Source organism: Microcaecilia unicolor, chromosome 11 (genome assembly GCF_901765095.1).
Source record: "Microcaecilia unicolor chromosome 11, aMicUni1.1, whole genome shotgun sequence".
NCBI classification, from domain to species: Eukaryota; Metazoa; Chordata; class Amphibia; order Gymnophiona; family Siphonopidae; genus Microcaecilia; species Microcaecilia unicolor.
In genome coordinates this window covers 69993565-70019763 of record NC_044041.1, presented here as the reverse complement: position 1 = coordinate 70019763, position 26199 = coordinate 69993565, and the positions used below count along the sequence as shown (strand labels likewise).

The 26199-nt window shown below is 45.6% G+C and overlaps 1 protein-coding gene across 1 annotated transcript in view; it reads left to right on the top strand.

Annotated features, from left to right (window-relative positions):
* Nucleotides 1–26199, top strand: part of WDR18 (WD repeat domain 18) — a 29658-nt gene extending 3459 nt beyond the window's left edge. Inside the window, exons 3-10 of the mRNA XM_030218446.1 lie at nt 11503–11636; nt 12037–12178; nt 12374–12517; nt 13429–13493; nt 14095–14219; nt 23801–23967; nt 25388–25456; nt 25689–26199. Coding sequence (XP_030074306.1) covers nt 11503–11636; nt 12037–12178; nt 12374–12517; nt 13429–13493; nt 14095–14219; nt 23801–23967; nt 25388–25456; nt 25689–25814 — 972 coding nt within the window. The 3' untranslated portion in view covers nt 25815–26199. The remainder of the gene's footprint in view (nt 1–11502; nt 11637–12036; nt 12179–12373; nt 12518–13428; nt 13494–14094; nt 14220–23800; nt 23968–25387; nt 25457–25688) is intronic.

Here is a 26199-nt window from a genome sequence, read left to right as displayed (position 1 = left end):
TGCAATTGATATTTTTATTTTTTTACTTTTCTAATACTCCTTAAGAAGCCTTCACTCGACCCTACTTGTCCCTCTAATTACCGACCCATCTCCCTCCTCCCTTTTCTCTCCAAATTACTTGAGCATGCTGTTCACCACCGCTGCTTTGATTTTCTCTCCTCACATGCTATTCTTGACCCACTGCAATCTGGTTTTCGCCCTCTCCACTCAACCGAAACTGCGCTTACTAAAGTCTCCAATGACCTATTACTGGCTAAATCCAGAGGCCAATATTCCATCCTCATTCTTCTTGATCTTTCCGCTGCTTTTGACACTGTCGATCACAGCATACTTCTCGATACCCTGTCCTCACTTGGATTCTAGGGCTCTGTCCTTTCCTGGTTCTCTTCCTACCTCTCCCTCCACACCTTTAGTGTTCACTCTGGTGGATCCTCTTCTACTTCTATCCCTCTTCCTGTCGGCGTACCTCAGGGTTCTGTTCTTGGTCCCCTCCTCTTTTCTATCTACACTTCTTCCCTTGGTTCAATAATCTCATCCCATGGCTTTTCCTACCATCTCTATGCTGATGACTCCCAAATCTACCTTTCTACCCCTGATATCTCACCTTGCATCCAAACCAAAGTTTCAGCGTGCTTGTCTGACATTGCTGTCTGGATGTCTCAACGCCACCTGAAATTAAATATGACCAAAACCGAGCTTCTCATTTTCACCCCCAAACCCACCTCCCCACTTCCCCCATTTTCTATTTCTGTTGATGGCTCTCTCTCATTCTCCCTGCCTCCTCAGCTCGAAACCTTGGGGTCATCTTTGACTCTTCTCTCTCCTTCTCTGCTCATATCCAGCAGATCGCCAAGACCTGTCGTTTCTTTCTTTACAACATCCGTAAAGTCCGCCCCTTTCTTTCCGAGCACTCTACCAAAACCCTCATCCACACCCTTGTCACCTCTCATTTAGACTACTGCAATCTGCTTCTTGCTGGCCTCCCACTTAGTCACCTCACCCCTCTCCAATCGGTTCAAAACTCTGCTGCCCGTCTCGTCTTCCGCCAGGGTCGCTTTACTCATACTACCCCTCTCCTCAAGTCGCTTCACTGGCTCCCTATCCGTTTTCGCATCCTGTTCAAACTTCTTCTACTAACCTATAAATGTACTCACTCTGCTGCTCCTCAGTATCTCTCCACACTTGTCCTTCCCTTAACCCCTTCCCATGCACTCTGCTCCATGGATAAATCCTTCATATCTGTTCCCTTCTCCACTACTGCCAACTCCAGACTCCGCGCCTTCTGTCCCGCTGCACCCTATGCCTGGAATAAACTTCCTGAGCCCCTACGTCTTGCCCCATCCGTGGCCACCTTTAAATCTAGACTGAAAGCCCACCTCTTTAACATTGCTTTTGACTCGTAACCACTTGTAACCACTCTCCTCCACCTATCCTCCTTCCTGTACACATTCATTGATTTGATTTGCTTACTTTATTTTTTTGTCTATTAGATTGTAAGCTCTTTGAGCAGGGACTGTCTTTCTTCTATGTTTGTGCAGCGCTGCTTACGCCTTGTAGCGCTATAGAAATGCTAAATAGTAGTAGTAGTAATTTTGTGTTTTTGTTGCTTGATTTTATATTTCACATCTGAGATTTGTTTGTTTCTTTATATTGTATTGTGGAGTGGAGGAGTAGCCTAGTGGTTAGTGCAGTGGACTTTGATCCTTGGGAGCTGAGTTTGATTCCCACTGCAGCTCCCTGTGACTCTGGGCAAGTCACTTAACCCTCCATTGCCCCTGGTACAAAATAAGTACCTGAATATATGTTAACCGCTTTGAATGTAGTTGCAAAAACCTCAGAAAGGCAGTATAGCAAGTCCCATTTCCCTTTCCCCTTTCCTTATTGTTGTTTGATTGTTTTGTCTTTACCATTTAGTTTTATTATTGGATTTATATTTCTTTATATTTATATTGGATTATTTTTGTTTTAATTGAAACTTTTGTTTATTTTGTCAGCAATTTTTGTTACTGAATAAGCAGGCTACAAATCCTGGAATTAAGTTAAATTCTTTGTTTATATATTTTGGGTTAAACTTGATGCTTTAGGGGATTGTTGCATATGGAGTGATTTCTGTGCTTGTGGATGTATTTATTGTTTTGGTTTTTTTGGTACATTATTTGCATTTATATTTTGATAGTAAATGAGCAGTTGTGTGACATTTATGTTTGTGGTGTAGACAACCATTTGAAGTTTGGGTATAGTTTGGGCTCACCTTGGGTTTAATTACTGCTGTTTCATTTCAATTATTGACTTTTTATGATGGGACATCAGTCTCTTGGTCAGGCCATTTCACTTTGAACTTCAGTCTACCACACTTCTCTTCTCGACCTCAAAGGTAAACTTTTGTCACTATAAGTAAAACTTGTAAGGAACTATTTTGGGATCAGGTAACTTCATTTAACTTCCAAGTTTACAGATCCAGAAATGTTGCTATCGGATTGGAACAGTAATATTCTTTAAATATTGGATATTTTTTTTATTTTATTTTTGTTACATTTGTACCCCACGCTTTCCCACTCATGGCAGGCTCAATGCGGCTAACATGGGGCAATGGAGGGCTAAGTGACTTGCCCAGAGTCACAAGGAGCTGCCTGTGCCTGAAGTGGGAATCGAACTCAGTTCCTCAGTTCCCCAGGACCAAAGTCCACCACCCTAACCACTCCTCCACTCCACTATAGTTTCCCTATTGTTCCAGACCTATTCATACACCTTGGTTCTCTAATAACATTTTAGAATTGAAGCATAAATGTTGAAAGTCTGAGAGGGCCTGGCATAAAAGTCAGCAAACATTGCTGCAAAGGACCATTGAAAACACCTTTTGATTTAATATAAACGACAGATGAGAGGCTTAAAAATCTATTCTGATTTGGTGGGGCTTGATCAACTGTACTTGAAGTTATTCCAGTTGATAAAACATCTCGCTACACCCACTCTCTCTGTCTCTTTTCCTGTTGATTCTCAGCCTACAGCCAGTGATCTTGCTCATTATTTTTCAAAGTTGAACTAATTCATCAATGCTTTGAGGCACCAGTGTTGGGAGAATAATAGATGCGAACCGAAACCATTGATTTTGGTTCCGGCTGAAATTCACCATTCCTCATCAACCCTCCAGACCGGTCAAGATGCTTGGGTTATGCTCGCCTACCAGCAGAGGGAGACTGAGAACACAAAACTTGAGACTATGTACTTATAACCTGTGCCTAGCCATCTATAGCCAGTATTTTCTCAGTCTCAGCAGAGGGTAGACAGGCAGCCTGTGCAGCTTGCCCGATCTGGATAGGTTTTTGAGTTAATTTTCAGAGTTTTCCTTTGTTTCTGTGCTGGTTCTGGTGGATCCCTCTGCCTGGAAGACTTTTTGGTATGCTAGGGGTTGCGGGTCCGCTGGGGCCCGTCATTGTCCCCTTTGGGGTGTCACACCCGGGTGGCCGGGTCCCTCCCCCTGACTGGCTCTCCGTTTGGGCAGCTTTGTGCCTCGGCTGCAGTATACAAACTTGAGTGCCGGATGGTGTTAGCAGCAGCAAGGCTCAAATTAAAGGCTGCAGTAAAGTTTTATTGAAAAAAAAAAAAAGACAGGCTCAAACGCTGGGGAGAGCTATTGGAGCTGCACTCCGGAGAGACGGAGCTGTTCAGCTGTGGTCAAGGCGCTGAGTTTTCCTGCTCGGGTGAGTTTTTCTTTGTTCTTACAATTGGGGCACTTGTTTTGGCGGTCAGTTGGGCTTCGCGAAGATGTCAGGGAGACCGCTTCGGTGTAGGTCGTGTGCGCGTCGGGGCGTTGACGTGGTGGGCAGCACTTGTCGTTTTTGCGGGGAACCAAAGCCTCAATCCTCCGTACCGCTGGTGTTAGCGGCGGAGGTTCCCGCGACTAGCGTCCCGGAGGTTGCGGCGCCTATGAATAGCGGCCCTGCGGCGGTTCCGTTTTTGGCGGGAACTGCCGCCATTTTGGATTCGGCGCTGCACGGGCCCGAGGGAGTCGGGGGACTGCAGGGCAGTCAATTTCCAGCGCCTTCGGGGGGCGATGCCTTGGGTAGGATCGGTTTTCCCCCGGATTTCATTTGGAATTTATTTCAGGCTTGGCAGGCGGGGCCGACTCAAGCGGAGCCCCTTAGTCTTGGGACGGGGGGGGCTAGCGCGAAGAGACCATGTGTAGAGTGGTCTGAGGAGTTCTGGGTGTCGTCGTCGATGATACGCTGAAACCTTCTGCTCAGTGTGCTGCTGCGGCTAGGAAAGCGAATAGAATGTTGGGTGTTATTAGGAAGGGTATGGAGTCCAGGTGTGCGGATGTTATAATGCCGTTGTATCGCTCCATGGTGCGACCGCACCTGGAGTATTGTGTTCAGTACTGGTCTCCGTATCTCAAAAAAGATATAGTAGAATTGGAAAAGGTACAGCGAAGGGTGACGAAAATGATAGTGGGGATGGGACGACTTTCCTATGAAGAGAGGCTGAGAAGGCTAGGGCTTTTCAGCTTGGAGAAGAGACGGCTGAGGGGAGATATGATAGAAGTGTATAAAATAATGAGTGGAATGGATCGGGTGGATGTGAAGCGACTGTTCACGCTATCCAAAAATACTAGAACTAGAGGGCATGAGTTGAAGCTACAGTGTGGTAAATTTAAAACGAATCGGAGAAAATTTTTCTTCACCCAACGTGTAATTAGACTCTGGAATTCGTTGCCGGAGAACGTGGTACGGGCGGTTAGCTTGACGGAGTTTAAAAAGGGGTTAGATAGATTCCTAAAGGACAAGTCCATAGACCGCTATTAAATGGACTTGGAAAAATTCCGCATTTTTAGGTATAACTTGTCTGGAATGTTTTTACGTTTGGGGAGCGTGCCAGGTGCCCTTGACCTGGATTGGCCACTGTCGGTGACAGGATGCTGGGCTAGATGGACCTTTGGTCTTTCCCAGTATGGCACTACTTATGTACTTATGAGTTAGAAGGTTTTTCTCCTCCGGAGTCAGAGGGTGACTTTAGCCTTCTAGAAGAGCAGGAGGGGTCGCTGGCTGGCTATGATAAGGAGCTTGCGCTGCCTGGGGAGGATCCCTCGGTGGTTCGCATTTTTCAACGAGATGAATTGTCAAAGCTGATTGATCAGGTGGCTGCGACCCTCAAATTTGATCCGGCGGCAGCTCCGTTAGAGGCCGGGAAGCAGGATCCGTTGGTTAAGAGGATCAGACGTGTGTCTTGTACTTTCCCTATGAATGCGGATCTGAGAGAAATGATTACTCAGGAATGGCAGGCGCCGGAGGCGCCATGTAAGGTGGCTCGGGCCATGGCTAAGCTTTATCCCCTGCTGCAGGAAGATAGAGATTCTTTCAAGCCTCTGACCGTGGATGCCGTGGTTACGGCAGTGACTAAGGCTACGGCGATTCCGGTGGATGGAGGGGCTGTGTTGCGAGACCCTCAGGACAGAAAATTGGAGACTTTCCTAAAGCGCAATTTTGATTTGTCTGCTCTGGCGTTGCAGGCGTCGGTCTGTGGAGGTCTGGTGGCGCGGGCTTGTTTCCGCTGGGTGGAGCGGCTCTTAGGTAGTCCGCCAGGGGACAGAGCCTCTTTGACTCAAGATCTGGCAAAGTTGGAGTTGGGGTCCTCCTTTTTGGCGGATGCGCTGTATGATTTGTTGTGGGCCTCGGCAAAGAACATGTCTCTAGCGGTGGCAGCGCGTCGGGCCCTGTGGTTACGAGGCTGAATGGCGGATGCTGCGTCCAAGGCCAAGTTGTGTTCGCTTCCATTTAAAGGCTCTTTGCTGTTTGGTGAAGAGTTGGATAAGTTGGTGAGAGGTCTTAGTGACGCTAAGGTTCCTCGGTTTCCGGAGCTTCGCTCTAAGGCTTCTAGGGGATCCGCGGGTCGCGGACGGTTTCAGGAAGCTAAGCGGTATCGGCCTGGTAGATATTCTGGTGGGACTAGGGGTCGTTTCTTTCAGAGAACCCAGTCCTTTCGCGGTGGCCGTCGTGGAGGGCGAGGTTTCTCTTCGGGAGCATCCGGTGCGTCCCGTCCTTCTCAATGATGGTTTGGGGGCCCAGCCTCTGGTCCGCGTGGGGGCTCGCTTACGCTTGTTTTACCAGAGGTGGGTCCAGATCACGTCAGACCAGTGGGTGCTGCAAATAGTCCGAGACGGGTATGCGCTAGAGTTCGACGGACCTCTGTTCGACTTCTTCCTCGTGTCTCCCTGTCATTCTCGGCGCAAGGCGAGAGCGGTCCGAGATACTCTGTCGCGCCTGTTAGATTTAGGAGCTGTAGTACCTGTTCCTCCAGCAGAGAGAGGAAAGGGATGTTATTCCATATACTTCGTGGTTCCCAAAAAAGAGGACGCTTTTCGTCCCATTTTGGATCTCAAGAAGGTCAATGCAGCCCTAAAGGTTCCTTCCTTTCGGATGGAAACATTACGCTCCGTCATTGTAGCGGTTCAGGAAGGGGAATTTCTGACTTCTCTAGATCTGACAGAAGCGTACTTGCACATCCCCATTCTGGAGGCGCATCAGCGTTTTCTTCGCTTTGTGGTGCTAGGGAGACATTTTCAGTTTTGCGCGCTTCCCTTCGGTCTGGCCACTGCTTCTCGAACCTTCTCCAAGGTGATGGTCGTGGTGGCAGCAGCTCTGCGGTTGCAGGGCATTTTGGTGCACCCGTACCTAGACGACTGGTTGATTCGGGCCAAATCAAGGTCGGAGAGCAAGGAGGTCACCGGTCGGATGGTGTCCTTTTTGCAATCTCTGGGCTGGGTTGTCAATCTGGCCAAGAGTCACCTAGTGCCGTCGCAGTCTCTCGAGTATCTGGGAGTCCGTTTCGACACGAAGAGAGGCCGGGTGTTCTTGACTTCCTCTTGCATGTCCAAGCTGCAGGCTCAGATCCGTCATTTCCGAGCCCAGAGGGCACCGTCGGCGCGGGAGTACCTTCAGGTGTTGGGTCTGATGGCCGCATCAGTAGAGGTAGTTCCCTGGGCCAGGGCGCATATGAGGCAGCTGCAGGGTGCGTTGTTGTCTCGTTGGTCCCCTCAGTTGCAGGATCTGGAGGAGAGTCTCTCTCTGTCGGAGGTGGTTCGTCGCAGTCTCAGCTGGTGGCTCCATTCTCCGAACCTAGCAAAGGGCATGCCGTTGGCCACTCCACATTGAGTGGTGATGACCACGGATGCGAGTTTGATGGGCTGGGGGGCGCATTGTCTAGGACAGGTGGCCCAGGGACTTTGGACAGTGGAGGAGGTGTGTTGGTCCATCAGTCGTCTGGAGACGCGTGCAATTCGGTTGGCTCTTCGGTCCTTTCAGAGTCTGGTAGACGGCAAGGCAGTCAGGGTGCTTTCCGACAATGCCACAGCCGTGGCGTATGTGAATCGACAGGGAGGAACGAAGAGTCCCGGTTTAGCGGTAGAGGCAGCAGAGTTGCTGGTGTGGGCAGAAGCACATCTGCAGAGTCTCTCGGCGGGGCACGTGGCAGGGGTGGACAACGTGAGCGCGGATTATCTAAGCAGGCACACATTGGATCCCGGAGAGTGGGCTCTCCATCCCTCCGTGTTCGAGCAGATAGTGTTACAGTGGGGTCGACCGGTGTTGGATCTAATGGCATCGTCCGCCAATGCACAAGTCTCTCGGTTCTTCAGTCGTCGAAGAGATTCTCGGGCCGAGGGCATCGACGCGCTGGTCCTTCCGTGGCCGACTCAGCAGTTGCTCTACGTGTTCCCGCCGTGGCTGCTGGTGGGCCGCGTGGTTCAGCGGATTGGTTGTCACTCGGGATTAGTAGTTCTGATAGCGCCCAATTGGCCCCGGCGTCCGTGGTACGGAGATCTGATGCGGTTGCTGGTGCAGGATCTGATTCCCTTGGGGCCTTGGGTGAGATTGGTTCAGGGGCCGATCGAGATGGCTGACCCCTCTCCATTCTTGCTTACGGCTTGGCTCTTGAAAGGCACCGTTTAAGACGCAAAGGTTTCTCGGCCAGGGTGATTGATACGATGTTGCGGTCTCGTAAGAGGTCTACTTCCTTGGCATATGTGCGGGTGTGGCGCATTTTCAAGAATTGGTGTCAGGAGCGGGGCTATGCCCCGTTGCGCGTTTCGGCAGTAGAAGTGTTGGATTTTCTTCAGGATGGTTTGGATAGGGGGCTTTCGCTCTCCTCTCTGAAGGTTCAGGTGTCAGCCTTGTCTTGTTTTAGAGGTAAGGTTCGGGGAGTATCCTTGGCGGCTTCTCCGGACGTGGGGCGGTTTTTGAAGGCAGTGAAGTTGCTTCGGCTGCCTCGCCGCCCAGTGGTTCTGTCTTGGGATTTAAATTTGGTCTTGGAGGCTCTGGTGGGGCCTCCATTTGAACCCTTGCCTTCCATTACATGTAAGGACCTTACTTTGAAGACAGTCTTTTTGGTGGCTATTTCTTCGGCGCGTAGGATTTCGGAGCTTCAGGCTTTATCTTGCAGAGAGCCTTTTCTGTCCTTTGCCAAAGAGAAAGTGACTTTACGCACGGTTCCTTCCTTTGTTCCTAAGGTGGTGTCTTCTTTTCATGTCAATCAGGTGATTTCGTTGCCAGTGTTGGGTGATCGTGCCGGGGATCCCTTGCAGCGTCGTTTGGCTAAGTTGGATGTGAGATGCGTCTTGCGGTCATATTTGAGCAGAACCCAAGATTTTTGATCTTCGAACAGGTTTGTTTTGTTTGGAGGTCCCAAGAAAGGTGAAGCTGCCTCCAAGGCTACTCTGGCTAGATAGTTGAAGGAGACTATTGCTTCGGCTTATTTGTTGAAGCGTCGGGCAGTGCCCTCTTTATTTAAGGCACATTCTACTCGGGGAGTAGCCGCTTCTTGGGCGGAAACTAGTTTTATTCCGCCACAGGATATTTGTAGGGCAGCGGTGTGGTCCGCCATCCATTCCTTTGTGAAGCATTACAGACTTGATGTTCAGGCGAAAGAAGATGCCCGGTTTGGAGCGGCTGTGTTGTCTTCTGCTTTTCGAGGGTCCCGCCCTTAGTTGGGATACTGCTTTGGTATGTCCCAAGCATCTTGACCGGTCTGGAGGGTTGATGAGGAAGGTGAAATTAGGCCTTACCTGCTAATTTTCTTTCCTCTAGACCCTCCAGACCGGTCAAGAGCCCGTCCGTTCTTTTCTCAGAAGTATTCCTCAGCCGTGTCTATGAATAGCAGTATTTTGAGCCGTGTTCTGCTAGGACTATTCCTTTAAGGTTTTGTGTGGTCAGAGAGAATTCTTTGACTCTAAGACATTACAGAGCGGGACGCTGTGACGTCTCGTCTGTTTTCAGCACACTGTTGATACTTGTCCTTTGGTTTTCCAGGTACAGGGGTTTCTAGTTTCAGAGTTGTGTTTTTATTCTCTGCTTTGCTAAGTGTATACTGGCTATAGATGGCTAGGCACAGGTTATAAGTACATAGTTTCAAGTTTTGTGTTCTCAGTCTCCCTCTGCTGGTAAGTGAGCATAACCCAAGCGTCTTGACCGGTCTGGAGGGTCTAGAGGAAAGAAAATTAGCAGGTAAGGCCTAATTTCACCTTCAGTTTCAGCCAAAACAGAAACATGTTCTCTTCTGCACCCCCCACAACTCCACCTATCACCCACCTTTAGGCCCTCCCTGGGTCTACCTAAAAGCCATGGTCTAGTAGCATCTTTGGAGCAGAGCAGGAGCATCCTGAGTTGCTCCTGACCCCTCTGGGTGTGTTGTAAAAATGATGGCCCCAAATTCTCCCGTGGCAGTCTTGCAAGGCGTCCACTGCCATTTTGAGATTGGGAATAGCATGAGCAGGAGTGACGGGGGATTGCTCCTGCCCATGTTGGGTCCAAGATTGGGCCTGTTCTAAAAAATAAAGAATTTTTCTGTGAAGGCTCTGGATCTAGCCATAAAATTTTAGTTTACTGGGAAGCCCAAAATAAAAGCCTAGTTCTTCTCCTAAACCTTTATTCACTCGCTCTGCACCTGAGCTAACTTGCCACATACCCTGTAAATAAGACCAGTTCCATATACCTTATTCAGCTGTACACATAATTTGCTCTTATTTTAACCACCCATCTATTTACCCCCAATATCTTTGACTTGCCCAGCTTGTCTGTCAATATGTCTAAACTGCGCTTTGCCCTTCTGCAGCCTTATTAATGGTGTTTCTTTAGTATTGTGCTAACATTTGTATCTTGTCTATTATATGAATATTCTGCTATGCTGTTTTCTGACACTGAATCATTGTTGCTTTTACTATAATTTAATTTGCCTATTTCTAAGTTTACGTCATTCTGAGTATCAAGCTCACATTTGGTCCTGTTACTATTGTTGTGTTAACACAACGTAAGTTGTCTATGTCATGCTACAACTGTTTACACTGCCTTGGCGAATCCCTTCATAAAGGCGCTTAATAAATCTTAATAAATCAACAAATGAATTCATGTTTCTGTAAAAGCAAGAACTCTTATTACTTTTGAAGAAACCATCAGCATAATTTCATCATAGCAATGTTTGTGTTACCTCTCCTACTTTGTCCAGAAACAATTGAGGAAAGTTTGACACTGTTGCATTTCTAATAGGTAAATCAATGAGATCTTGCTGTGAACCTGCTCCAGGTTTCCTCTGTTCATCAGCGTGGCTTCCCCCCTCCCCCTCAAACAAAACAATTTTGCTCTATCTCAAAATTTCTTAAGTCTTCTGATCTTCATACGCTGCTGTAAGCTTTTGTAGTTTCTCTCTTGGCCTATGATAATGTTATATATTCTGAAATCTATAACTACCAACTTCGCTGTCTTCAAACATTGCAAAATGCAGCAGCCCATTTCCTCTGTAAAGCCCGCAAATTCAAGACTATTACACCCCTTCTATCTTGACTCCATTGGTTGCCAGTTAAATATCGCTCTTGGTTTACAATCTTTTGTCTTACCCATAAAACGCTTCAATGTGGTTCTCCAGCCTATCTTTCCTCTTATTATTCCTTAATTCCTTTTTGTTCCCTGGATTCCCATCATTTGGTTCTTCTTTTACCAAAATTGGCCCACTATGAGTTTGCCTGTCCAGCTGCATTTTTTATTTAAGCCCCTAAGCTCAGGAATGATGTTCCCCCAGCACTTTGTTCTGAACTGTCCTTCACTCGTTTCAAAAATATTACTTAAAACACACTTTTTATTTTTTTTTTCTCTTGCATTTGGTGATACCCCTTCTAGTTGACTCTGGGCTGTGTGATATCGGTTGTCTTTTTTTTTTTTTTTTTCAGTTGTGCTTCTTTCTGCGTCTGCTCCTGTGTAATTGTTCTGTCCTGTTATTTATGGAGTTAATTTCTGTTTTTAATGCTTGTTTGTATTTTATTGTAAACCACTGCAATCCTTTTTTTTTTTTCTTTTTTTTAAAGAGGTAGTATATTAAAAATTTTAATAAACATAAACTTGTAACCTAGTGTGATGTTCAAACACAAAGCATAGGGGTGTCCATACTAAAGGTTTTCTCATGTCTATAGAAGGGTACTTGGCACATGGGGCTCATAAGTCTCTGGTTTCTGTTCATTCATAGGTGTCGACAGGTGACCTTCTGGCCATCCTGAACCGGCACTACCAGGATCTCACTTGCCTCTCTTTCACTGATGACAGCAGCCATTTTCTCTCTGGGGCCAATGATGGCCAGGTCCTGGTGTGGAACCTGTACAGGTATTGTTTATTTCTGGTAACGGTCAGAAAGAGCTGAGGATAAAGCAGGATCTCAGTTTCATGCTCTGCATTCGTAGTTAGGCTGTTCTTCCTTAAAGCCTCTCCCAGTAGGGTGCGCTATAGTGAATCATAGTGGATATCCTGTTTTGTAGTGTAATGAATTCTTAGCTCCTGTCCTCCATGCTGCCCTTGGCTTGTATACAAAACATGTAAAAAGTACAGTAATAAATAGAAAAAGATCACCCTGTCGCTCATACTTTATCATGGTGCAGCATATTTTATGAGAGAACAGAGTCTGATTCTACCACTGCTTACAAGTGCCAAACTATTTCAACCCTTTTGTATCTCTTACCATATGTGCAGATTCTCTGAGACCAGATTTTTTTCCCTTCCTCTCTAGTGTTCTACAGACAGATCACACTCATATCCCAGAGCCCCGTTATGTTTGGTCACGCCATTCCCTCCCCATCACCGACCTGTACTGTGGAATTGGAGGACCCCTCGCTCGAGCTGCCACTGCTTCGCTTGACCAGACAGTGAAGGTAAGAGTTGGGTTCTATCTGTGTGATGCAGGAACTGCTGCTTCTGACACATATACCTTGTGATCTTAGCTTCCATGCTGGTGATAAAACTCTAGAAACTGTGACCTCTCTCATCAGTTCATTGCACCACCTGATCTCTTGTGTGCCCTTCTCCATAACACTCTCTGCTGTGCACCATCCTCTCCTCTCTGGCAGCTCTGGGAGATATCCTCTGGGGAACTCTTGATGTCAGTCTTATTTGATGTCCGGATCATGGCAGTGACCCTTGACCCCTCAGAATACTTCATGTTTTGTGGGGGCAGTGATGGCTCCATATTCCAGGTCGACCTCTGTGCCCGGGTAAGTTCCCCCAGTCATTAATTTGGTTGTGATGGGTAATGTCAGGCTGGAAGGGAATAGATGGGAGATGCTGAAGGAAGCAGAATGAAAACCTGAAAGAGCCTCAGGGCAGAGGTGCAGTGAGAAGCACAGAAGAGCTTTACTTAGACTACTGTCCATTTCTTCTGTATAAGTGCCATTCTGCCAGTATGTCTCCTGTGATACTTGTGTTATATGGCGTCTCTGTGAGGGAGAGTGTTCTCCTGTGAAACCTGTATTTTATATATAGTATGTGGGGTTGGTTGGGGGGGGTGGTGGTTTCTCCTGTGGTATTTGTATTATTTAGCGTGTGTGCAAGCATGAGGGGAGAGTTCATAGTACCTGTATTTTTGTTATGATTATAATGTGTATGGGGGCAGGGGTTTTCCCTATGATACTTGTATTTTATATATAGCATGTGGAATGGGGGTTTTCCTGTGATACCTGTATTATATAGCATATCTATGAGGGAAGGATGTTCTGTGATAATTATGAAATATTGACTGTACTGCTTGTCCAAACCTCTTCTCTCAGCACTTGTGTTTGGGTTTGGGTGCGTTATTGTTCTCCATGCATAAGGAAGATCTACGTATTTGCTCAGCCATTGGAATCTAACCTGTTTTATGCTCTTCTCTGATTTAAAGTGAATGGGATACTTGGTGGGATCTTTACAAGGAAGAAAATATTAATGAAACCTTGCAATAAATTCTCTTCTCTTCCATAAAAGTGACATTCAGGATGTTTTTTTCCTCATTACTTAGTGAACTGAGCAGTGCAGACTCAGGGCTCCTGCCACATTCCGCACAGCTCCTCCTCCTGGAAGAGGCATGGATTGTAAGATGTTTTAAACAGTGTAAACAATTCCATTTTCACTTCCTCCTTTCTTTCTCCAGCCTGTGCAGCGAGAAAAGACCTTCCAGAGTGAGAGGGAGGGCGGGAAGATTTTCAAAGGGCACAGGTAAGTGGTTTGGTATACCTTGGCTTGGCTATGTTTTATACTGGTTGAAGCAAAGGTGATTTTCATAAAACAGCTTGCTTTGAAGTGTTGGTACACACCTGGTTATCCACTTGGATCTCATTGAATAAAGTCGCAAGAGTGGAATCTTTTTTTTGTTTTGTGGGGCAATTTATATATGAAAACTAGGAAACGGCTTGCTGCTTATGAGCCCTTCCACCTCGGATGTTTTCCACAAGGCAAGAAAGTCCTATAGCAGTTTCTAGCTCTTCTGCCTTTTTATCTGCCCAATTGCCCGAGGTATCTGATGGTCACTTCAGCCCCCATGCTACAACTAATGACGTTTCTGCCTCAGACTGACAGCAAGTGGCATAACATACTGGTATTGTTGGCTTTATTAGCTTGCCAGACTTGGGGCATATACCACTGGCATTACTCCTGTTCATGGCAAGGAACTTCTACTCTGGACCTCCTTTACTCTGGACCTGCTTTGGTGTGTGTGTGTGGGGGGGGGAGTGTTTGACCTGCTGTAAGTTGAGATGACAGTGGGAGGTGCTTCCTAGCACTTAGTGACCCATCATATTTCCTGCTCTTCTCTCTGCAGGAACCAGGTGACCTGCCTTTCAGTGTCAAAGGATGGCAGTCTTTTGCTCTCAGGCTCCCATGATGAAACAGCACGGCTGTGGGACATGCAGAGCAAGCAGTGCCTACGCACTGTGCCACACAAAGGTAAAAAGAGGTTGCTGCTGTGTTTCGATACTGCTACAAGATGTGCCTACTTCAAGGAGCTTTACAGTCTAGTAAGATGGTGTTTGAGGCAAGTGTCAAAGGTGGGTTAATTGGTGCTTGTTGAAGATAAGGACCATTTTATCTCTTTGAATAAAGTTTTATAAGAGAAAATCTTTGCCCCACAAAACAAACAATATTGAAGAAAACCAGAAAATGGGACTTGCTACCTATGAGCCCACCCATCCACCCACCCCAGGTGCTTCCCACAAGGCATTGAGGTCCTCTAGCAATTTCTAGCTCTTTCTGCCTTTTTATCAATCCTTACTGCCCACCTCCCTCCCCAGACTCTTCAGTTGCTAACCCCAGATTCAAGTGAAGGACAGAGATAAATCTCCAATGCCGGGGTGGAGGACCCATAACAATGTCTGTGGGCACCCTTGGCAAAGTGACACACAGGTAGTTATTAGCTAAGCTTTTCAGTTGACCAAATTGTGCTGTTCTGTGCTACTTCTATACTCCTGGGGTATCTTATGATGATTTTAGCCTGTATATAATTCCCTTGGATTCTATTGTGTTAAATTTTTATTGCGAACTGCTTGCTGTGTTCCATGAAATGCCGTATAGCAAATAATGAAACTAATCTGAACAATATGTGTGTATAGTTCTGGAGCTACTGCTTATCTCTGCACACATCCTGGCTTCTGAGCTTTCTTTTCTAGTTGCCTAAAACCCCTTGGGCTGAATTTAATAAACTGCACTAATTCATACTAACGTCTTTTTTGCCACAAGTCCCTTTCTGTGTTCTAGGACCTGTTTACTAATAACGCGCTTTAATGGCATCTAGTCCTTTGTAGCTTTAGAGAAAGTAAAGTGATTTTAAAAGTAGGTAGCTATGTATTTCAGTCTTGCTAGTATTATGAACATGTGGATGGTTGGTAGGCCGTATAGGTGCCTGTTTTCAGGCTGTTCTGTAAACACACATGGGTCTTTCTAAAATAGTAGCACAAAGGTAGCTGAAATTGTTACTTTGGTGCCACCTGTGCTGAACCCAAACTACACCCCTGAACTTGAATTACTAATGTCATGTAAATTACACACTGTCGAGGCTATTATGCAAGTGCCAACCCACAACACATGTGTGGTGTGTTTTAGTAACGAGTTCTTTTCAGATCTGAATTATGAGTGTAACCCCTGACAAAGATAATCTTGAAACGTGGCCAGGTCAGGTATTTGATTTCAACAATAAAGTTGCTCTTGTTGTGCTTTCTGACTTGCCACCTCTTCCTTTTGACTGTTACCCATGAGCAACAGTGTTTACTCGTGAAAAATCCTTCTTTCCTTACGTAGCTTCCCAGTATTCCAGAACCTGTGGTATGGTTGTGTCCATCAACCAGCAGGTGGAGACGAGAACTGAAAACTGAACTGAAACATGTCTCTCTTGGCATCCATCCAACTCCTCAGAATTTTCTGTCTTCAGCAGGTGGATAGACACACTTTTCAGCCTCTGGTTCTGAGTGATTTGCTCCTGGTCATCTGGTTAATTGAGCTTTGCAGGTGGCTTCAGTCTGCAGAGTCATATCTGGAGGTCTTGAAATTCCTGTCTCTGGTGCCCTGTGAATTTACTTCTTCACTCTGTTTACCTCTCCCCTGTTTCCTGTGGAGCTCTCCTTTAACAGCACAACAACCTTTTTTTTTTTTTTAATTTCTTAAAAGGTTTACTGGAGAGCGTGGGACAGAGTATCAGTCCGGATTCTTTCTCATCTAGGGTTGGACTTGTGGAGACTGTGAGCTTAGCCAGCAGTGGCGAGTCCAACTGATGTTAGACTCTGAACCACTTGGAGGGCTGCTAGTTCTGCTTGGTGCAAAGGAAGGGATTCTGACTTACCACTTGCGGCTGCTTTGTACTGCACTTATGCCAGTCAGTGTGAATGGTGACTCACGCAGAAGCAGGCAGACAGTTCCTGGGACCCACCGGCTAGCATCAGGGTGTTGTAGTGCATGCAAGCTTGGAATCCCACAGGATGTGGGGGAAACGATCTGCAGCAAGTCTTGGGACTTGGCACAGCATCCAAGTAGGCAGGGACTTTAGGTGCTCAGTTTGATGCAGGAGAGCACAGGAACGGGTGCCAGGTCAAGGTTGAAGCTGATTGGCAGTGAGGAACAGACTCGGTCTGATCATTCGCAGATAACAGCCACCATTTTACATCAGGGCCTGACAGCATTCAGCTGCATTGGGATCTTTGTTTTCTTCGTTGTTTATATTGTTCTTACCCCCAGGCCTATTTATTGTAGCAGGGATTTCAGCGTTGCTGCAAGGTTCTTCAGCCTCTCGCCCCGCTACTAATCTGGATCCTAAAAGATCTCGTTTAGCCTCATCTGCTTCTCCCTCCTTATGTGATGTGGCCTCAGTTTATTTAGAGGAGCCATCATTGAAGGAGGATGACCCAAAAGTACTGAGGTTGTTTCATAAACAGGAGCTCGGTACTCTTATTTTTGAGGCATTGCAGCTACTTTCCATTAAGGAACCTTCTAATTCAGTGTCAGGAGTTCCATCTTTGTGAATCATAAATGGGCTTAGAGGTCCTTCTAAGGCCTTCCTGATCCAACCAGACATTCAAGACCTGATTAAAGCAGTGTGGGACTGAGAGTGGGAAGAGCCATGACTCGCCTCTACCTGTTGGGTCCAGAGGAGAAAGAGAAATTGAAGCTTCCCAGGGTAGACTCCATTGTTACGGCAGTGACTATGAAGACCACCTTGCCGTTGGAGGAATGCATTACCCTAAATGACCTATAGGATAGAAAGTTGAAGGTTCACAGAAACAAGCCTTTGAAGTGGCCTTTTTGGACCTTCAGTCGGCATTGTGCTGCTCTTCAGTGGCTAGAGCATGCTTGAAGTGGCATCAGCAGTCTGCAACACAAGAAAAGCTCTTTAATACCCAGCTGGAAGCAAGGTTGGTCTACTTTTGATGCCGTTTATGATATATTAACGGTTATGGCACACAATGTCTTTGGGCATTGGGCAGCGGATGCAGCATCAAAGTTACATCTAATTATACTGCCCTTTTGGGGCAAGTGGCTATTTGGAGAAGAGCTCAGTAACTTGGTGTCTCCTTGTTGAAAGGGAACCAAGACAGTTGAGGTTACATCAGGCGTGGATGCTGTTCAAAAACACCAGGAAGCCCAGGCCAAATATATTCCGCATATTAAAAAAAGAGGACGGAAGACCAAACGACAGCCGGTATGGTTAAAAAGTGAGGTGAAGGAAGCTATTAGAACTAAAAGAAAATCCTTCAGAAAATGGAAGAAGGAACCAACTGTAAATAATAAAACAGCATAAGGAATGTCAAGTCAAATGCAAAGTGCTGATAAGGAAGGCAAAGAGAGAGTTTGAAAAAAAGATTGCGCTGGAGGCAAAAACACATAGTAAAAAATTTTTTTTAGGTATATTAAAAGCAGGAAGCCAGCAAAAGAATTGATTGGACCGCTAGATGACCGACCGAGGGGTAAAAGGGGCGATCAGGGAAGACAAAGCAATAGCGCAGAGATTAAATCAATTCTTCAGTCTTCACTGAGGTTGATTTGGGAGAGATACCAGTACCAGAAATGGTATTCAAAGCTGACGAGTCAGAGAAACTGAATGAAATCTCTATAGACCTAGAGGATGTAATGGGGCAATTTGACAAATTGAAGAGTAGCAAATCTCCTGGACCGGACGGTATTCATCCCAGAGTACTGATAGAACTGAAAAACGAACTTGCGGAACTATTGTTAGTAATATGTAATTTATCCTTAAAATCGAGTGTGGTACTGGAAGATTGGAGGGTGGCCAATGTAACGCTGAGTTTTAAAAAAAGGTTCCAGAGGAGATCCGGGAAATTATAGACTGGTGAGTCTTATATCGGTGCCGAGCAAAATGGTAGAGACTATTACAGAGCATATTCAAAAGTATGGATTAATGAGACAAAGCCAACATGGATTTAGTGAAGGGAAATCTTGCCTCACCAATCTATTACATTTCTTTGAAGGGATGAACAAACATGTGGATAAAGGGGAGCCGGTTGATATTGTGTCTCTGGATTTTCAAAAGGTGTTTGACTACCTCATGAAAGACTCCAGAGGAAATCGGAGTCATGGGATAGGAGGTAGTGTCCTATTGTGGATTAAAAACTAGTTAAAAGATAGAAAACAGAGAGTAGGGTTAAATGGTCAGTATTCTCAATGGAGAAGGGTAGTTAGTGGGGTTCCCCAGGGGTCTGTGCTGGGACCACTGCTTTTTAACATATTTATAAATGACCTAGAGATGGGGGTAACTAGTGAGGTAATTAAATATGCTGACGACACAGTTATTCAAAGTAGTTAAATCGCAGGAGGATTGTGAAAAACTACAAGAGGACCATACGAGGCTGGGAGATTGGGCGTCTAAATGGTAGATGACGTTTAATGTGAGCAAGTCCAAAGTGATGCATATAGGAAAGAGGAACCCAAATTATAGCTACGTAATGCAAGGTTCCACTAGGAGTCACCGACCAAGAAAGGGATCTAGGTGTCGTTGTTGATGCGTTGAATCCTTCTGCTCAGTGTGCTGCTGCGGCTAACAAAGCAAATAGAATGTTGGGTATTATTAGGAAAGGAATGGAAAACAAAAATGAGGATGTTATAATGCCTTTGTATCGCTCCATGGTGCGACCGCACCTCGAATATTGTGTTCAATTCTGGTCGCCGCATCTCAAAAAAAGCGGCTAGGGCTTTTCAGCTTGGAGAAAAGACGGCAGAAGGGAGATATGATAGAGGTCTATAAAATAATGAGTGAAGTGGAACAGGTAGATGTGAAGCGTCTGTTTATGCTTTCCAAAAATACTAGGACTAGGGGGCATGCGATGAAGCTACAAAGTAGTAAATTTAAAACGAATTGGAGAGTTTTTTTTCAGTCAATGTGTGATTCAACTCTGGAAATCGTTGCCAGAAAATGTGGTAAAGGCCGTTAGCAGAGTTTTAAAAAGGTTTGGACGGCTTCCTAAAGGAAAAGTCCATAGACCATTATTAAATTGGACCTGGGGAAAATATTTCTGGGATAAGCAGCATAAAATGTTTTGTATTTTTGGGGGGATCTTGCCAGGTATTTGTGACCTGGATTGGCCAATGTTGGAAACAGGATGCTGGGCTTGATGGACCTTTGGTCTGTCCCAATATGGCAATACTTACGTACTTATGAGGTTCAAGCCACTGTGGATTTTTGCTGGTGCTCTGGATGATAGTTCCAGAACCCCAGGCCAAACAGAGACAAGGCAGATATTCCATCTACTTCATTGTCCCAAAGATTGAAGGCACCTTTCGTCCGGTCTTGTATCTCAAAGGTCTAAACCACTGCCTCTGAGTATCCCGCTTTCGCATGGAAACACTAAGAGCAGTCATAGCCTCAGTTCAAGTGGGAGAATTTCTCACCACCCTTGACATCAAGGAGGTGTACTTGCATATACCTGTATGGCCGCTGCTTCAGAAGTTTCTACGTTTTGCAGTACTGGTCATCACTTCCAGTTCAGGACTTTGCCCTTTGGTCTCACCACGGTACCAAGAACGTTTACCAAGGTTATGGTGGTGAAGGTGGCCTTCCTTTGGTGCGAGGTACTCAGTTTACTTTTATCTCGACTGGCTTATTCGGGTGTCATCCTGTTCAGACAGCGTGGCGGCGATGGGCAAAGTTGTCCATCTTCTACAGTCGTTAGGTTTGGTGATTAGTTTAAAGATGCACAGACTAACTCCAGCACAGACCCTGGACTATCTGGGTGTTCTATTCGAAACAGCAAGGGAGAGGATCTTCCTCACAGAATGCAGGAGGTCAATATTGGTTTATCTTCTCAGTTAAAGCAGGCTCAGGGTTTGGGACTGTTTCCAGGTTCTGAGGTCAATGACATGAGCGATGGAAGTGGTGCCATGGGCAAGGGCTCATATGTGACCATTAAAGGAGTGTCTTCTCAGCCGCTGGTCTCCAGTGTCACAGAATACGACCTTCATCTTCCTTGGACGCTGCTATCGTAGGTAATACGCTGAAATCTTCTGCCCAGTGTGTGGTGGTGACCAAAATAGCAAAGAGGATTCTAGGAATTATTAGGAAAGGGATGCAAAATAAGACCAAGAATATTATAATGCCTCTGTATTTCTCTATGGTGCGAGCTCACTGAGTATTGTGTTCAGTTCTGGTCGCAGTTTCTCAAAAAGATAAAGCAGAATCAAAAAAGGATCAAAGAAGAGCAACCAAAATGATAAAGGGGGTGGAACTCCTCTCATGTGAAGAAAAGCTAAAAAGGTTAGGGCTCTTTTTAACTTAGAAAAGAGACGGCTGCGGGGGGATATGATTGAGGTCTATAAAATCCTGAGTGGTGTAGAATGGGTAGAAGTGAATCTTTCACTCTTTCAAAAAGTACAAAGACCAGGGGACACTTGATGAAATTACATGGAAATACTTTTAAAACAAATGGGAGGAAATATTATTTACTCAAAGAATAGTTAAGCTCTGGAATTCACTGCTGGAGGATGTGGTAACAGTTCCTGGAGGAAAAGTCCATAGTCTGTTATTGAGGTAGACATGGGGAAGCCACTGCTTGCCCTGGGATTGGTAGCATGGAATGTTGTTACTAATTGGGTTTCTGCCACCTGGATTGGCCACTGCTGGAAGCAGGATATTGAGCTAGATGGACCATTGATCTGACTCAGTATGGCTGTTCTTATGGTTGCCAGATGGAGTGGATCATGTTTCTTTGGTGACTTATCCAACTAATTGCTCGGCATCACATTGCCTTTTAAAATTAGGATATCCGACTGTTAAGGTTTGTTTTAAGTGTTTTCATGATAGTTAATTTAGTTATTTTTCAAGTAAACTCTGGAATTCAATTTCATTCCAGATTAGGAGTTTAGATACTTCTGAATTTTCGAAAACCTTTGAAAACTTTACATTTGTTTAGCAAATATTTTTGATTTTTGTAATTTGTTGTGTTCTGTAACCCACTTTGATTATAATTGGAAATAGGATATAAATGCTGGGAATGGAATGGTGGTTGTCACCCAGGAATTTGACTAAGAGTTCCCTTTCCGATAACACAATGGGAGATGATGACAATGGAAGCCCACAAGTCAGGTTGGGGAGCTCATTACAAGTTCTATCTGCCACAGGGCACCTGGATGGAACAGGAGACCCAAGTTGCCATATCAGTGGTCAATAAATCGCTTGGAACTCAGGGCAATGTGGAATGCCTTACGCAACTTCACTCCCTTTCTGGCAGGGGCCCCAGTGCAAGTTTTTGTGGGCTTATATCAACAAGCAAGGCAGGACCCATAGCCATGCAATGGCAGTGGAAGCAGCCTCCCTCAGAAATTGGCAAAGAAAAATCTTCTGTGCTTGTCGGCAGCTCACATCGCTGGGTCCTTGAATATGGAGGTGAACATTTTCTTAGCAAGCTCTCCTTAGATTCGGGAGAATGGGAACTATCCAGCCAGATTTTTCAGCTGCTAGTGGTCTGATGGGGTTTTCTGCTTCTGAAATTGATGGCAATGAAAAGGAATGCCAAATGCCCAAGTTCTTCAGCCATCAGAAAGAACTGGGCTTGATGGGGATCAATGCCCTGCTGCAGCCCTTGCCGGACTTGATGGGGATCAATGCCCTGCTGCAGCCCTTGCCGGAGATAACATCTACTGTATGTCATCCCTCCTCGGCCCATGGTAGGCATCGTGTTGAAAAGGATTGCATTGCACCGGGATCAAATAATTGTCGTAGCCCTGGATTGGCCACGGAGGCCATGGTATGCAGACCTGTTTCAACTGCTGGATGGGGGTTCTCTGTCTTCCGCAGGTACACAACCTACTGAAATAATGGCCGGAGCTCATGGAGGATTCATGCCCCTTTGGTCTTATAGCTTCATGCTCAGAAATGCTCTACATCCATGCAAGGGTGTGGAGGACGTTCAAGGGCTGGTGTGTTCTGAGCACAGACTTTCTCCCTTCTCTTTTCAGATTGCGCACTTCATAGCATTTCTCCAAGCAGGTCTTCAGAAAGGATTGGCGTTGGGTTCTCTAAAAGTTCAGCTTGTGGCTTTGGCCTGTTCTAAGGGCCAGCTACAGAAGATGTTTTTTGCAGTTTACACGAATATTCAATGCTTGCAGCCTCCCTTTCATGTGCCATGTCCAGATTAGAACCTTAATTTAATCCTTTGGACTCTTCAGACGCCTCCTTTGAAAGATCTTAAGCTAAAGACGGTGTTCTTGGTGATTTGTTGCATTGGCAAGTAGGGTTTTAGAGCTTCAGGCTCTGTCGTGTCAGGATCCCTTTCTCTGCTTTTAGGAGGCAGAGTTCTGTATGGGCACTGTTCCTTCCTTTCGTCTGAAAGTGGTAGCAACATTTCATCTCGACCAATCTGCAGAGCTTCCGACCTTTCACAGAAAGGATGGAGAGAATCAGTATTCTTCCTTGAAGCTTCTCGATGTGCGTATAGCCCTTATTAAATATCAAGAAGTCACAAATGAGTTTTGCAGACTGTTTTTGCTTTTTGATAACCAGAGACTTGGGCTTCATGGCTTCCAAGCCCACAATTGCTAGATGGCTGAAGGAGATTATCGCATTAGCATATTTGCTTGTGGGGAAGCAGGCTCCTCAGGCCTTGCGGGCTCATTTTGCAAAGCATACAGCGACATCCTGGGTGGAGACTACCTTACTGTCTGTGGCAGACAAGGCGGCGGTGTGATCGACGCTTCATATCTTTGCCAAGCACCTCAGGGTGGACGTTGCGGCGCACTTGGAAGCCAGTGTTGGAGCTTTGGTCCTCAGGGCAGCAGCTCCAGGATCCCACCCACTCTAGGGATTGCTTTTAAACATCCTACAGGTTCTGAAATAGTGGGAGGCTACATAGTGGAAGGAGAAATTTAGGTCTTACCTGATAAATGTTCTTTCCATTAGTTCTTCCCACTATTCCAGCAGCCTGCCCAAGGTTTTTGAGATATTTAGTAATTGCAAAGTAATGGATGAAATAATAACTGTCACCTTGCATGGTTTGTCCTGCATATCTCTTGTTCTCTAAAAGTTGTCCAGAGATGAGAGGTCCACACGTTTGCTCATCTGGTTAGTGTTGTGTCAGCGAGTTAAGGTTGTTGTGTTTTGTTCTGAATTTATTCTTATTGCTCATTGCTCATCTATGTAAATACTGAGGAGCTGGACTGGATGCCAAGGAAGATGTTTCAGCTCAGTTTTCAGTTCAGATACAACTATCCTGCAGGTTCTAGAATAGTAGGAAGGTCTAATGGAAAGAAAATTATCAGGTAAGACCTAATTTTTCCATAAAATTAGCCCAAAGTGTATTCATGAGGAATAATCCTGAGGGTTCCAAGCAGAGAACCCCAGTGAGATCAGAAGGCACAGAAACCCAAGAGTGATGCTGCTGTGCTACTCCTACAAGAAGGGATTTGTTGGGAAAATGTGGGATACAAATGCTACAAATTATCAGAACACTGGATTTTGCCACATGCTTTTACTGGGACGTGGTTTCTCTCGTTAGGAGGGAGGCCTGTATGTAAGTCTGTTCTGTGTCTCTTTCCAGGCTCTGTGACAAATGCATTCCTCATGCTGGCCCCTCCGAATATGTTTAACCCAGACAGCAAGCCTAGCCTACCACTGCCACAGTTCAGCAAACACCTTCAGGGTTTGGAGGGCAGTGAGGAGCAAGGTGGGGGAGGAGTACTGCTGCGGCTTGGCTGTTCCCAGCAGGTATGTATTGGCCCGTCCAGGTGCATCTAATCTTTCCCACACCTCACCAGAACAGCTGAGATGTAAATGAAATCAAACAATTGTAACATAAGGCATTATTTTAATCCCCCCACCCTCGCCAGTTAATTTTCTTCAGTCCTGCTAGACTTTGTGCATAGTTTTGAGTGCTACAGCAGGTTCCCTATGTGAAAATGAGTTTTCTAACCGTTCACAGCAATTTGGGTAGACTTTGGCATACAGCATATTAACACCTATAAGAGTTCTTTTACTAAGCTGTGGTAAACACTAACGAGTGCTTACTGCAACTTAAAAGGGCTTACTGCAGGGAGAGCTTAAGTGTCCCGTAGTAAGTTTCAAAATATATGTTTAAGCATGGCTGAGAGGGTGTGTCTGAAAGCAGAGAGGGAGCATTTCTGTGCTAATCAGTGCATCGGCATTGCTGTGTGCTATTTAGCACAGGATTAGCACATAAACCCTTACCACCTACAAAATAGGTGGTGGTAAGGACTTGTGCTAATTTTTTTATTAATGGCCATGCGCTAATGGCAACAGTGCATGAAAAACAGCACAGAGAGGGTTCAAAGCACAGAGCATAATCCAAAATGCATTTTGGATTATGCTCTGTGCTGTTTTTCATGCACGATTGCCATTTCAAACTACCAAGAGCCTTCAAAAATTAGACAGGTCCTTTTATTTCACAGCGTGTATAGCCATTAATTTGGAAAATCAGCCATTTTCAGACTGGTAGAAATTGCCTTAGTGCATGGGAAAGACCTGCATAAGAGTGTACTAAAGCCTCTTCCTACTGCAGCTTTGTAAAGGGACTGCTTACTAATGAAGGTATTAACTATTAAACACAGATGCAGAGAAGTTTGCAAAGACCAATGGCTGAGTTTAGGGTTTTCCAATGCTAGGGCCTGAGGATGAGTAAAAAGTTTAACTTACTCTCTGGTCAGCATTAGTGATAATTTTCTTGCTTTTATTGTTTTTTTTTTCTCTGCACACATATGGTACCTGCAACTTTTTTCCCCCTAGTTTTATTGAGGGGGATAGGTGAAAGGGGATGTTCTTTTGCATATTAGCATTCCAGCGCATTTTTTGTGGGCACAAAATATAGCTGCTGCTGGCATGCTGGCTCACGTTAGCAGGCATTTTTTACATACTAATTTACTTTTGCATTAGTAAAACCATGTGCTAAGCTGTAGCGGTTTTAATGCACAGTTACTGCCTTAGCATCTGCCTGTTCTGCATTCCTTTTCCTGTATTGCAGTAGAGTTGAAATATCGGTACCTCTAAAAGGATTTATAAGATGCCTCTGCTTCCCTGTCTGTACATATTGTATTTCTCTGTGGGCCACAGACTGGGTTTTCAGACCTCAGGCTCTTCTTCCCCTTGGCTTACCCTTGTTCCTCTTGTTCAGGGTTCAGAAGAGACATACCTACAGAGAACAGATCGACTTTATTCGGTGATGTGCTCTCCTACAGAGAAGGTAGATATGCAACCACATTTTGCTGATTAGGGGTGTGGGAGTGTTTGGTCTCTGTCTTCTGCTGGGGTAGAGAGGGAGGCCCTGCTTTCCTCCTAAACGTAGTCTTGTTGGCAGCAAGCCAGAAGCATTATTTTGCTACAGTGGGGCTGGTGGGGTAATGTGCTGATTTGTAACTGTGTATTGGTAGGTGCTAGGGCAATCTGCTAACTTGCCTTCTCTCTGGTGCTCACAGTGTCTGGAGAGGGAGCGGGAACAGCTGAAGATGCATGTGAGTGAGCTGGAGGAGGAAGTGAGCACCCTACGGAAGATTAACAAGGAGTTGTTTGATTTCTCAGCTCGAATCATTACTAAGCAATAAGTGCACACAGCTGCTGGCCATGTCCAGGAGATGGAGCAGTCATCTCTCTGTGCATGCATCTGGTGAATTTACATCCTACCCCCACTTAACTGCATTCCCCAAAGTGTACAATAATAAAGAACACTGGGTTTGGAACAGCAAGATGACTACATTTGTGTTCCAGAGAAATGTTATCCCTCACATGCTTGAATGAGTGGCATGGGCAACATTGACAGTCTGGAACTTTGTCTGTTCCCAGGCCCACAGTTCTCCTAGGACTCACTGAGCACCAGCGCTGGAAAGGGTTTCTCCCATTCCTTGGATCGTAAAAATGTTATGTTGGTGATTACTTGCTCTTTATGTTCTTTCTTTGCTCATTTTTTTTGAAATAAACATTTTGATAGAA